The sequence below is a fragment of the Haliotis rubra genome, unplaced genomic scaffold (genome assembly GCF_003918875.1).
Source record: "Haliotis rubra isolate DU_JTF1 unplaced genomic scaffold, ASM391887v1 Scf9, whole genome shotgun sequence".
NCBI classification, from domain to species: domain Eukaryota; kingdom Metazoa; phylum Mollusca; class Gastropoda; order Lepetellida; family Haliotidae; genus Haliotis; species Haliotis rubra.
Genome location: NW_025767634.1, coordinates 1427708 through 1440318, shown reverse-complemented (window position 1 = coordinate 1440318; position 12611 = coordinate 1427708). Strand labels below are relative to the sequence as shown.

The 12611-nt window shown below is 41.7% G+C and overlaps 1 protein-coding gene across 1 annotated transcript in view; it reads left to right on the top strand.

Moving 5' to 3' along the window:
- The window catches only part of LOC124263826 (sodium-coupled monocarboxylate transporter 1-like), a 30182-nt gene extending 18134 nt beyond the window's left edge, over window positions 1–12048 (top strand). The window contains exons 4-16 of the mRNA XM_046698551.1: window positions 171–222; window positions 2949–3016; window positions 4420–4574; window positions 5897–6037; window positions 6332–6461; window positions 7076–7164; window positions 7346–7461; window positions 7958–8025; window positions 8607–8693; window positions 9338–9582; window positions 9962–10062; window positions 10712–10830; window positions 11816–12048. Coding sequence (XP_046554507.1) covers window positions 171–222; window positions 2949–3016; window positions 4420–4574; window positions 5897–6037; window positions 6332–6461; window positions 7076–7164; window positions 7346–7461; window positions 7958–8025; window positions 8607–8693; window positions 9338–9582; window positions 9962–10062; window positions 10712–10830; window positions 11816–11947 — 1503 coding nt within the window. The 3' untranslated portion in view covers window positions 11948–12048. The remainder of the gene's footprint in view (window positions 1–170; window positions 223–2948; window positions 3017–4419; window positions 4575–5896; window positions 6038–6331; window positions 6462–7075; window positions 7165–7345; window positions 7462–7957; window positions 8026–8606; window positions 8694–9337; window positions 9583–9961; window positions 10063–10711; window positions 10831–11815) is intronic.
- Window positions 12049–12611: the final 563 nt, after the last annotated feature.

Sequence of the window (12611 nt, the reverse complement as noted above, 5' to 3'; positions counted from 1 at the left end):
GGGATACGATGGAACGTGTCAACCAAGTCAGCGAGCTTGACCACTTGATCCCGTCGGTCGCCTCTTACGCCGAACCTGGGTTGCTGATAACCAGTTGCAACCCGGATGTTCACGGGTATATAACGATAAGGTAACCATCTGCAGCTGTACACCAATACTTTCCATTACAGATTATCTACATGGCGATAGTGCTGTACGGCCCATCCCTTGCCCTGAACGCAGGTATGCCAACATGGAAAAGCGATCAGCTGATTAACACAAACTAATTTGTGCAAGTCTAGGTTATAATGACAATCACCAAACCTGACCATGCCATCCATTTAGTTTCCCCAGCAGCCAGCATATTTTGCTCCCACAGGGTCCAATATATTATCTAGGACTGCAAGGTATTACCGGTATACCGGTATATCGCAATACGCTTTTCAAACGGTACGTATTGCAATATTTTTTCTGAGAACCGGTATATTGGGTAAAGAACATATATGAAGTTTTTGTGATTATCTTTATGGTTTAAATTAATATCTACACAATCTACATTCACAATTAATGTTTTCCTTCGTTATTCAATTACAAACCGCCACACTGTGATGCAATAAATTGTATAAAAAGGAAAATAGAATCCATGACAAAGTGACCTAATTTTGAGATTGCTGTTATCAGAACCATAACATACATGTTTGAGATGTAGAAAGTAGGATCGACATGTACAATAAGTCTCACTTACTGTCAAACACTTAAGTTCCCAATATATCGCAATACGAATCGAAATACGGGTACCTGAATCGCGATATGTTGCAATACAATTTATTTGCCAATACACAGCCCTAGTAGTAACTAAAAATACGTTTCACAAAGTTGGGTTTTGGTGAGTGAGTTAGTTCTGTGTGTACACATGAGCCTTAATCAAGCACCTCCCACCTTTATGTATTTGCTAAACACGGAAATACTACTTTTATAAGCCTTAATCTGATTAACTCAAAATACGAAACTGAAATTTGGTAAAAATGTATTTGCAATCTGTGAGGAATACAACTACAATACAAGAAATATCAACAATGTTGAACAGTATGGTCACCATGACTACGCCTGCAATCTGATAATGATGATTGTGATTGTATGAGCGCAACCACTGGCCACCACATCCTCATACTGGCAATCACGACTCAGCATCGGAATCTTCTGCAATTCCTCACGAAGTGCCTGACTTAATCCCTACATATTTTGCTGGTCTCCTTATGGTTAATGGTTAACGTCTCGATGGCGTTCTTCTGCAAATGACGGCTCGAGCACGGTGAGGTCTAATGCTGTCATCCTTGAAAATCGGACGACTGTCAAGGTGATGGTTATCAAAATGTGGCACAAGGCAGTGTCCAGTACTTTAATTGATAAACGATGACCACTGAGTGTCCCAGGTACTGTAATGAGACCGAGCAGTCATACGAAACACAAAAACACATCATCACTGAACCACGAAGAAAGGGTTCGGCGACATGGACCATTCCACCTTACGACGTCACCATGTAGGGAAACTGAAATTTGGTAAAAATGTCCCAGGTACTGTAATGAGACCGAGCAGTCATACGAAACACAAAAACACATCATCACTGAACCACCAAGAAAGGGTTCGGCGACATGGACCATTTCACCTCACGACGTCTCCATGTAGCGACTTTCATCAGACCAGTGAACCCTACGCCATGTCCTCAAGTTAGGCTTTGCTCGGAGACGCACCAGACGTTCTCTATGAGGTAGGGCCGTCTGATCGGACGACGTTTCCTCTGGCCAGCGGCCTCCTTTTGATGGTGGTGATGGAGAGTCTGACTCCCTCTCTCCAGGGATCATTTGCGGTGGCGTCACAGGTCAGGTCACAAATCAGTTGAAGTTAAACAACTTCGAGCTCGGAGTGTTCTTGGATGGGTGACCGTGTTTGGCAGCTTGACTCCTGAGAGTTTCTAGGGCTTCAGTCCTGCCCCACAACGAAGCACATGTGATACACGTGGTCTAACCTTAGGCAAGTGAGTTTGTTCAAAATTGCCTCTGTTCACCCAGCAGGAAAATGGTGAAACAAGTCATGCGACTATAACCTTCTAGCGCCTCACAGACAGCTTGGGTTATCCGGGGTAATAATGCGCTGTGCTATTGATTGTTAGCGCTATGAGCATACCTTGTGTGAAGCTTGGCGCTATATAAATGGACTCATTATTAATGGACACATTATTATCCTTTATGATCCATGTTCAAGTTAACACCAACGTTACGACAGGATTTCCCTCCGTCATGCATGCCAATAACTTACCATTGTACATTTTCTAAAAGTCTAAGTCATGCCATCTTGAGGAAGGACATGCTTTAGTACTGCCATCTTTCAAATCAGTGGGTACAATTGGTCCAGTTCTTTTTAAATGCCCTTGAGTCAGGTGGTGCTTAATTAATTTCATGTGTATAATTTATGTGGTGTTGTAGGACAAGTATGTTGTATAGCCTTGTCCAATATATTGTGGGGTATTGTTCTATGTATTTCGTTGAATTGTTCTACGTATTATGTAACCTTGTTCTATGCAATAAGCAACATTGCTCTATGCATTGTGTAATATTTAGGAACTGCATAATATATGTTGTGTACTGCCCAACAATGTTCTATGCATTGTTGTGAGGTATTGTTCTATGTATTCCTTGAAAGTGTTTTGAGTTTGTTTTTTGTTGTTTTGTTTTTGTTTTGGGGTTGTTTTGCGGGGTAGGGGTGGGGTGGGTTTTCTTACTTTGAGGGTTTGGGGGAGGGGCGTGTTGCTGTCGGGTTCTTTTTGTATACTCTTACTTGGTTTCTTTGGGTGTTTTGGGTTTGCTGTTCTTATTTGTTTTGTTTGCTGCTGTTGCTGTTGCTGTTGTTGTTGTTGCTGTTGTTGTTGTTGCCCAATTCATATTGCAACGGTGATCTGTTATTGTTTCAGTGACAGGCCTGTCTCTATGGGGAGCGGTTGCCGCAGTCGGGATTGTTTGTACGTTTTACACAGCTATTGTAAGACATACCTATGTATATACGTATTTGTTCATTAGCCTAGTGTGTAGCAATAGATGTTGGATCCAAGCACATAGTTCCTCACTCTAACCAGACAGGAACACACAGTGATACCCATACGTGCTACAACATGTAGAATCAGAATAAATGCTTAAGGTGTCATTACAATGACATATACTCGATCATCATCCGGGAGTGTTGATGGAGTTTGCTTATGTATGACATCCCCGTTTGTGTCGATAGTTGTGAATACGTCATCATAAGTTTCAAGCTTACTATTGGAGTTGTTATGTCCAGTTTGTGAAAATCAGTATTTTATGCCTACATTGTTTCAAGATGATGAGGATAATATAAGAGATACAACCCATCACCAAGTTGCTAGTCATTTTACACAGGGTTGGCATCTTAGAAATTGAAACGAAAATCTTTTTAACATCTTCCGATACAGGGATAAGGGGACTTACCCCTTCGATGAGATAGTATATGAAGTACGTCATTCAGATCATGTTGATATTTGATCGTACATTTGGCAACCCAGCTATCACCTTCAGCTGTTACATGCTTTAAGAAGATTAAATAAACCTGCCCTTTAAGTGAATTTTCAAAACTATACTGGACAAAAATAGGGATATATGTAAATTTTGAAATTATGAACAATGATCTATTTATTCATTGACACACTGATAATATCAATCATAAAAATACAAATATTTTATATTACAACTCATTTTGTCCAGTATATATCATTAATCACGATAAATAGCAGGGGCTAAAATGTTTATGTTGTTCAATTGTGTATGACCTTTATCCGGCTTGTGATAATGAAAGGTCCTTCATGTGCTTATGTTAAATGTTGCATCAATGTTGAGCATAGGATGATACAAGTTCGTTAGTTTTTTTAAAATGATCAATTTGGTAAATAATGATAATAGCAACAGTTTCATTTGTTTAAGTTATTAAATATTGTAATAATTCTCGGTGTCCTATAATAACATGTATTAATGTGCTTAGCCTATTGAATTTTGTGATAAGTCCTTTAAAGAGTATATGTTTACAAAGCTAGACTGATTAAACACCTTTCCATGTCATTTTGTGTAAGATAAACATTTGAAGGATGTTTATCGAAAATGTGCGGCATCCATCTAGTTTCAAGCCTAGCTGTTTGCAATTGAATTTATGAATGAAAACATAAACGTTACTTATTCATTCATCTATCATCCATCCTTTCATTTATTCATTCGTTCAATGACAAAATAAGCGTTACTTATTTATTCATCCATCCTTTCATTCATTCATTCACTGAATGATAAAATAGCGTTCCTTGTTCATGCATTCATCCTTTCATTCTGTTCATTCATTCATTCATCCTTTCATTCCTTCATTTATTCATGTATTTATTTCAGGGTGGGATGAAGGCGGTGCTGTGGACGGACACGTTCCAGATCTTCATGATGCTGGCGGGACTAGCGGCAGCTATGATCCAGGGGTGTATAGAGATAGGCGGCTTCGGCAAGGCGTGGGAGATAGCCGAGAACAACCACAGAGTGTACTTTTCAGAGTGAGTGAGTGAATGGTGGCTCAAACAATTGACAACAACTGTACAACGTCTAACACGGAGTAGTTACGGACCACCTCTGTGGTCATGTGGACACAGCGTCTGTACGGAAAGGAGAAGGTATGGGTTCGATCCCCAGCCTATACATACCAAAGTACGTTAAAAGACGGCACTTGTTGTTATACAGTTACCTTACCAGACGCTCGTTATTCAGGGGGACAAAACAAGGGCTAGTCAGCTTGGACCCACTGCCCGAATATATGTATGTGGAAGGATCTTGCACTCGACGTTAAAACCCATTTCCCCTCACCTGTAGAAACTAATTTGATTGCATTTCTTTCGACAGATGTACTCTCTGAAACACCTGGCGTGAGAAAACATATGACTGGCATCTGATCAAGTATGCTCTTTATGTAGCAATTTATCTTTTGATCAAGAAGTTTGTCAGCCATTTTTGGCTATGCCTATACGCCAAAATAAGTTCTAAGCTGACAAGTCAACAGATGCTATATCGGGTCAACCTTTGACATTCTGTGTCCCTCATCATATCAGGTCCATCATTGACGTCTTGCATGCCTGTATATATCCAGTCAATCTTTGACGTCAATCGTGTGATGCCCCCGACACCACGGAAACACGAGATTACCGTGCATGTTTGTTGAAATTCTTTTTATCAGTAAAAGCTGCCTGCAAATACGTTGCAGTATCAGGTCGTGAACCAAAGATGGTCGAATCAGGCGATTGGTATGTTATAAAGTAGATGCACTATTGAATCATATTGGCAGTGTTCCGAGCTGTCAAGTCACCACGGTGTAGCTGGAGTATAGTCTTCACACCTGCTGACCTTATATTCTACTGCAATATCTCAATTATTCAAATTCCATAGCCAAGAAACTTTCATTGTGTGATCCCGGGCAACGGATTAGTGTGTATTCATCTTGCATCGACATCCCATTTTTCAGTATGCAAGCAACCCAAGCTGGCGATTCTTATTGGAATTCAAATTCCAAGTCTCATCCTTCCGGTTACCCACTCATTGCAAAATTGATAGGACACTCTAGACCTGAGCTCGTTACGAAAAGACAGTTTGGATCACCACTTGATTAATGAATGAAGCCCTTTTTAGCGTTGATGACATCGATATTGCTGTAGTATTCCTAAAATCTGTTCACTGACGGGTGAACAGAGGCAATATTCCAACCTCAGTGGCCTTAAAGAAACCTCCTGTCAAGCAGTATTTTCCAAAGTGTCTATATCTCAGTGATATTAAATATAAAGGAAATAAATACTGACTGGCAAATACTACAATGTCCATGTGTTTACAGTTTCAGCGTTGACCCGACTGTGCGCCATAGTTTCTGGTCTCTGACAATTGGCGCTGGCTTCCTATGGGCGTCAGTGTATGGAGCCAACCAAGCACAGGTCCAGAGAGCTCTCACGTGCTCCTCTTTGAAGGATGCTCAGATGTAGGTGGTCATTTTTCATATTACACAATATAAAATATATGATGTTTGTAGCAAATATAAGTTAATGTAGGTACTTAAGATAGAATTGTAAGAATACATTGTGAACGTCTATGACTTGCATCACTTCGAGCTCCCTTCCCCCTCCCCTACCATCACCACCACAACTACACCCCTTCCAGCCAAGCAGACACTCCTTAATATAACTGTGATATCACTCAAAATTGCGCTAGACAAAACATACTCCCTCAACCAAGTTTTCAATGTTCATGTTCATGTTCAATGCTTTCCTTGCAGCGCCCTCTGGATCAACGCCCCCGGCCTCTGCATCATCCTCGTGCTCTGCAGCATGATCGGCATCGTTATGTCCGCCTTCTACGCAACCTGTGATCCAATTAGCTACGGTCTTGTATTCGCCTCTGACCAGGTAATCTCGATCGCTTCACACGAAGTGTAAAGACGTTAAGAACACCTGGCGTTAACCTTTTTGAGATGTAACAAATGAACCAAACTCCAACAATAACGATTGTTGGGCCAATATATTCTTCCGTTTTCTCCGCTTCTTTACCTATGATTTTGATTAAATACTTACCATGCCTAATGCATGTCGGGCTGACTGACTTCATCAGAACGGTTCCCCTTTCTACTATTGGACTTATATAAAATGTTCTTGTGTTTGGCTCTCATCAACACGAAACATACTCCCATATGGTTTGTTTGATATTAACGCCCCACTGGGCAACACTCTAGCTTTATGACGGCGGTCTGTTGATAATCGAGTATGGAGCAGACAATCCAGTGATCAGCTGCATGAGCATCGATCTACAGAATTGGGATACGATGACATGTGCCAACCAAATCAACGAGTCTGATCACCCAAAGAGCCTCAAGACCAATTATAACCCGGATCTTCCCAGGTCACTTCTGCATGGGGTAATATGCTGGTGATATTACAATATTTCACAAATATATTTTTCATCTAAGTTTTAAATTTGATCAGAAATATACAATGACGTGTTGATGTCCACTTCCATGTTGCAGCTGTTCCCACTATTTGTGATGGATGTGTTAGGCCATGTGCCTGGGATTCCGGGTCTGTTTGTCGCCTCCATCTTCAGTGGCGCCCTCAGGTCGGTCTACAAACACCTTGGCTTTACAACAATGGTTTATTTTATATATCTTCTAGTATTATGGTATACGCGGTTGAAATGAAATATACAAAACGCATTTATAGACAAGTGATGAATAATAACAATGTCAATAACAATTTGTCCAGACAGATGGTATATATCTTATGTGTCACATTTACAGCACCATATCTTCCGGACTAAACTCTTTGGCAGCTGTGACTCTCCAGGATATTCTCAAACCATACTTTCTCAAAGGAATCAGCGAAAGCAGAGCCACCAACATCTCCAAGATCATAGGCGAGTAGCAGAGCAACAAAGATTCCATTTTGCTGTTTTTAGTGTTTCAGTGTTCTTCTATTCACTTGCTGAAAGTATTTTCCTGCACTTCTTTGATATGTGGCCTCAACTAAAAGAAATTCAATTCCCAAATTCTGTAATAAGTTCTTCAGAACTGATTGTTGCAACAAACACAATCGATATTAGTGCTCGTAATTATCAAAATAACACAGGTCAATCTGAAATATATTCATATTTGAAAGTTTTTGAGGTGGAGTACTTATCTCTCACTTTCAGTTGTATTTCTTGTACTGGTACATGCACTACAGTGCACATTATGTAATGAGAAGATCATCACAGAAAGTTTATCATTATATTTTGCTGGGGTTTTTTCATCTCTCCGATGTAATAACAAGCTCTGGCTTATGAAAGCTACTAAAGGTAGACTCTTCTGTGGCATAATAACAGAACACACACTCTATATAAGCACTGTTGACAATATCAGTCTTTGTTGCAGCTGTCGTGTTCGGTGTCATCTGCCTGGGACTGACGTGGGTCGCCTCCAAACTCGGCGAAATTCTACAGGTAGCCAGCCCGGTTTCAATTGTCTAACGTCCTCAAAATCTCAGTATTTTCAGTTGCAGCCTTTGACAAGACAGTTCTAATATAACTTAAAAGTTTTTGAAAGGTTTTAATAAATTTGCTTTTCATATCCCACACAAATTATAAGCGTTGTCATGCACACTGTGTTCGTATCTGGATAATTGGTGAATATTGTTTGTGGTGTACATTCGTGACCAACTCGTGTTATTCCGGGACAAGCCGAATAGCGACTTCTTGGAGGTTACGGAAAGGGGCGAGTGGTGACGAATGTGTGGTGTAAGGTGCCGTATTTCGCGTTAAGTTGCGACCTTCACTTCACCTTCAATTTAGCTCTTAACAGCGACAGCTAGTTCGCGGAGAGCTCTATATCGATGACGAAAGTGTAACGCACTGGGAAGGAGCTTGGTCCTGATGAGGAGTGTTGTTCCGTTGGCATCATTCACCAAACGTAGGTTTCTCAGAAGTGTCAACGTCTGCAAACTGTGACACACATTGTTCTCCTCCCATATGAATTTCACTCACTCACTCACTCACTCATTTATGCTTCAATGGTATCTCACCAGGCGGCGTTGTCTCTGTTTGGAATGCTGGGAGCGCCCATGCTTGGACTCTTCACGCTGGGAATGCTGTTTCCTTGGGCCAACAAATGGGTATGTGTACCCGTAGGGATTTCGGAGGGGTATTCCGTTTAAAATAAATATTTTTGCATTTTGTAATGTATCACAAAAACGTGCGGTTAGGGTGGCTCTAGTCTGATCCTGAAACCAATATATCCAAGGAAGCGCATGCAAGTCTAGATTTCCACAGTTTCAAGTTTCTTGGCTCCTTTTCATTATATTTTATGATTATTCTTTATGAACAGTTTTTTTCTGTAAAATATGTTCATTTCAGAGACAAGATGTTAGTCTGGGGTGGCTCCTGTTCACCATAGTATAGGATTATTCTCGGGTTACCATGGCAACCTTCAAATGTTTAAACTGCTTGAGTATGTCACCCTGACCCGGCGGATAGATGTTCATGTAGACTTGCACAAGTCTCTAAGACTATGATTTATAGATTTAATCATAATTTCTAAAGAATATAAATAAAGAGAACTCATTGTCCCACTAACAGACTGGCGTCCTTGTCCGCCTATGTAAACCTGCCTCTTCAAAGGATAGACTAATTATACACCTATGGGCTTAGCAGTCAGTACAAGGCCATAACCTTGGGTCAAGGCTGACGCTCATGGTATCAGCCATGTACATGTAATTTCTATGTGGTGTTACTTATAGAGTTTGTGTACTCTCCCCAGGGAGCATATTCTGGCCTGTTCACCAGCCTCTTTATGATGTTCTGGATCGGTATTGGTGCCCACGTTGCTAAGCTACCAGCCAATAAGAGTCCAATCAGTATCACGGGATGCAACTGGAACATAACGTCAACAACTATGTACACCTCACCCGGATATGACGTCAACGCCACTTTGTCAACGCTAGCCTCCTACAACGTCACAACGACACCCACTGTTTTAAACGTGACCGAAGCAGTGGAGGACTGGTAAGAATGCCAGCTTTTTGTTCAGGAAGTGTATTGGTACACCTCAAATTTGATTCTAGTAATCCTGATCTTGTAGTGTGTGTGATAGCTGGTGAGTACATTGATGCTGTTCGAAAGGATCTTTTGGCCTGGGTGAGCTTGGATGTGGTCAGAAATCTTTGTTCTTCACAGAGATTTTGTGATCTTTGATTCTTACAGGAAGGGGTCTTGAGGTTTCACCGATGTGTGAGTCACCACAGTCACCTTTTATGTGATTATATAATGGTGTTTAAAGGTGCTAATAATTTCTCTAATGTTGTGTCACCATTAACATAGATGGACGTATACCTTTTAGGAGCAATCTCTTAAACTGTTCTGTGATTGCAACGTCTGTTTGCAGGAGTCCTCTGAATAGCCTGTACGGCCTGTCCTACCTGTGGTACAGTTTCACTGCGGTGCTGATTGTCCTGGGTGTTGGCTTGCCTGTCAGCTACTTCACAGGTGGGTACATGATGAAAAATATCAAATGCCAAGAGAAATTCAAACACGTATAATCTCTTTTGATGCGGGGAAAACCCCAAAATGAGACCGACAACTTCATTGAGACTGACACCCATGACATTGAAAACTTAACTGACGACACCAGGTGTGCGCTTCTAGTGGGTGCGTAAGAGTTGGGCTTAAGAAATATAGGACAACCATCCCCCGATCGCCATTAAATTGACCTGGTGACAATACTACTAGTTATGGGGTTGATTTTTTTATTCGGGTGAGCGCTGCTCATGCCAACATGAATCTTAATAGTTGGTGACGACCATATTCTCGCTTAACAGTAAAAAGCAACTAAATTATTAAATCTATCGTTCACGCCGCTTCGGTTAAATAGTACGTGCTAAATTGGCACAGAACATATCATACATTATAGAAATATTTAGTGTCGATTATCAACCGAAACAGATTCCACTGGGCATCCAAGGCAAAATAATGGTAGCATGGTGGAAAATGTTTGTTTAGATCAATGTAAATCTGTGAAGAAACCAGGTTATTCCCGAGTATGTTTACAGCTTTGATTCCCGAGCATGTCCTCCTTGCCCATACACGATTCATCCTGCTTATACCTGGGTGTATTCAGTCAACTGAATAATTACAGGCTTTGAGGACATCGAGAAGATTGACCCGCGTCTGATCTGTCCCCTGTTTGACGTCATCTGCTGCTGTCTGCCGGCCAAGTGGAGGGAGGCGTGTAGATGTGGGATTAATCACCAACAGGTAACCACATCAGCTGTGTACTGGCTTAACCGATCATGCTGAAATATATGTGGATACTTTATAACTGAATACTCCAGGTGAGACTGGATCACAAGAAGGCCGTTTGAAGGAGAGTAAATTTAAGTCTCAATGTTGACAATATCTGAGTGAGTGAGTATGGGTTTTACGCCGCATTTAGCAATATTCAAGCAATATCACGGCGGGGGACACCAGAAATGGGCTACACACATTGTACCCATTTTGGGAATCGAACCCTGCGTGACGAGCGAACGCTTTAACCACTAGGCTACCCCACAGCCCCGACAATATCTGAAGTAAGATCCTTATGACACACAACCCAACTGCTGTTCGGCTAGTTACAAGGTGTGATTTTTCTGATTCTCCGCCCTCATACTCTCACAGCTTCTCAAGGGACGGTGGGGTAGCCTATTGGTTAAAACGTTGGCTCGTCACGCCTACGACCCGGGTTCGATTCCCCACATGGGTACAATGTGTGAAGCCCGTTTCTGGTGTCCCTCGCCGTGATATTGCTGGAATATTGATGTAGGCGGCGTTAAACCATACTCACTCACTCACTCATTCACTCACTCACAGCTTCTCAGGAACTACATTATATTTTGAACCATGGCTCATTCGCATAACGCTCCGCTATGCACAGATGCGCCCCTTGCGCACGCCAGAACCTCTGATGATTGTGGATTTGAATCCCGGTGCGACACGATTATTATTACAGGGTATATCGCCACAAATCCCGTGCTCATAGCACTCACCAAAGTTGTAAACGGAGTGATATAACTAGAATACTGTTAAAAACGGCTTTAAACCCAACTCACCAGGCCCCTTGAACACACTTAGTGATATCGGCTGAAACAGCTGAAAGAATGTTCAAAACCCGCCGAGATTCAACAAGAAAACGAAAGTATTCACATGCATTTGCCGTCTCTCTATCGGGTTAGATTGAACTGTACGTTGTACAATATTTCAGGAAGATGAAACGCCAGAACCCGGAAGAGAAGCCATGGATGAGAAGACAGCAAACGAGTTGTCCTCGTTTATAGATCGAGACATCGAGATAACCGTGAATCCTCCTGGGTCTAAAGAAGACGTTATGTCTTAATAGCCGACACACTTGTAGAGAATTAAGGAACTGAGCCCGTTTCACAAAGCGTTCGTAGCGCTACGACTGTCGTAAGTCTATGTTAAAGTATGGGAGTTACGATCAACTGGGTCGCATTTAACAAAGCGATCGTAGCTCGAAGGTGACAGTAACTCTCATACTTCAACATAGACTCACGACAGTCGTAGCTCTATGATCGCTTTGTGAAACGGGCCCCTGAACTACTGGGATCTGGACCCCGTTTCATAATGCGACCAGTACTAAGATTATCGTAACTCTCGTATTTTAACATTGAGCTGCGCAATCGTAGCGCTAAGATCGCTTTTCTGAAACAGGGTCTTGGTTTATGTGTAGTTGGTGTGTTTCAAGGACTGGATTTTGAAATAGCTGACGTGCTTCACCTCGTCGACAGGGTATATGACTAGGGGATTTGCTACACCTCAGGGACTGGTTTTTTCTCTCGTTAACGTTCCGCAATTCAGGGATTGGGTTCATGACAAGCTGACACGCCAAACGTTAGGGACTGGTGTTATGACTAATTGACGCCCTACGCTTCAGTGACTTGGTATAAGACTATATGACCCAACCCCAGTAAAATCAGATCTTACTGACCACTACTTGTAAGAAAGATCTCATGGTTCCATAGCAGGTCACGTCAAAAACC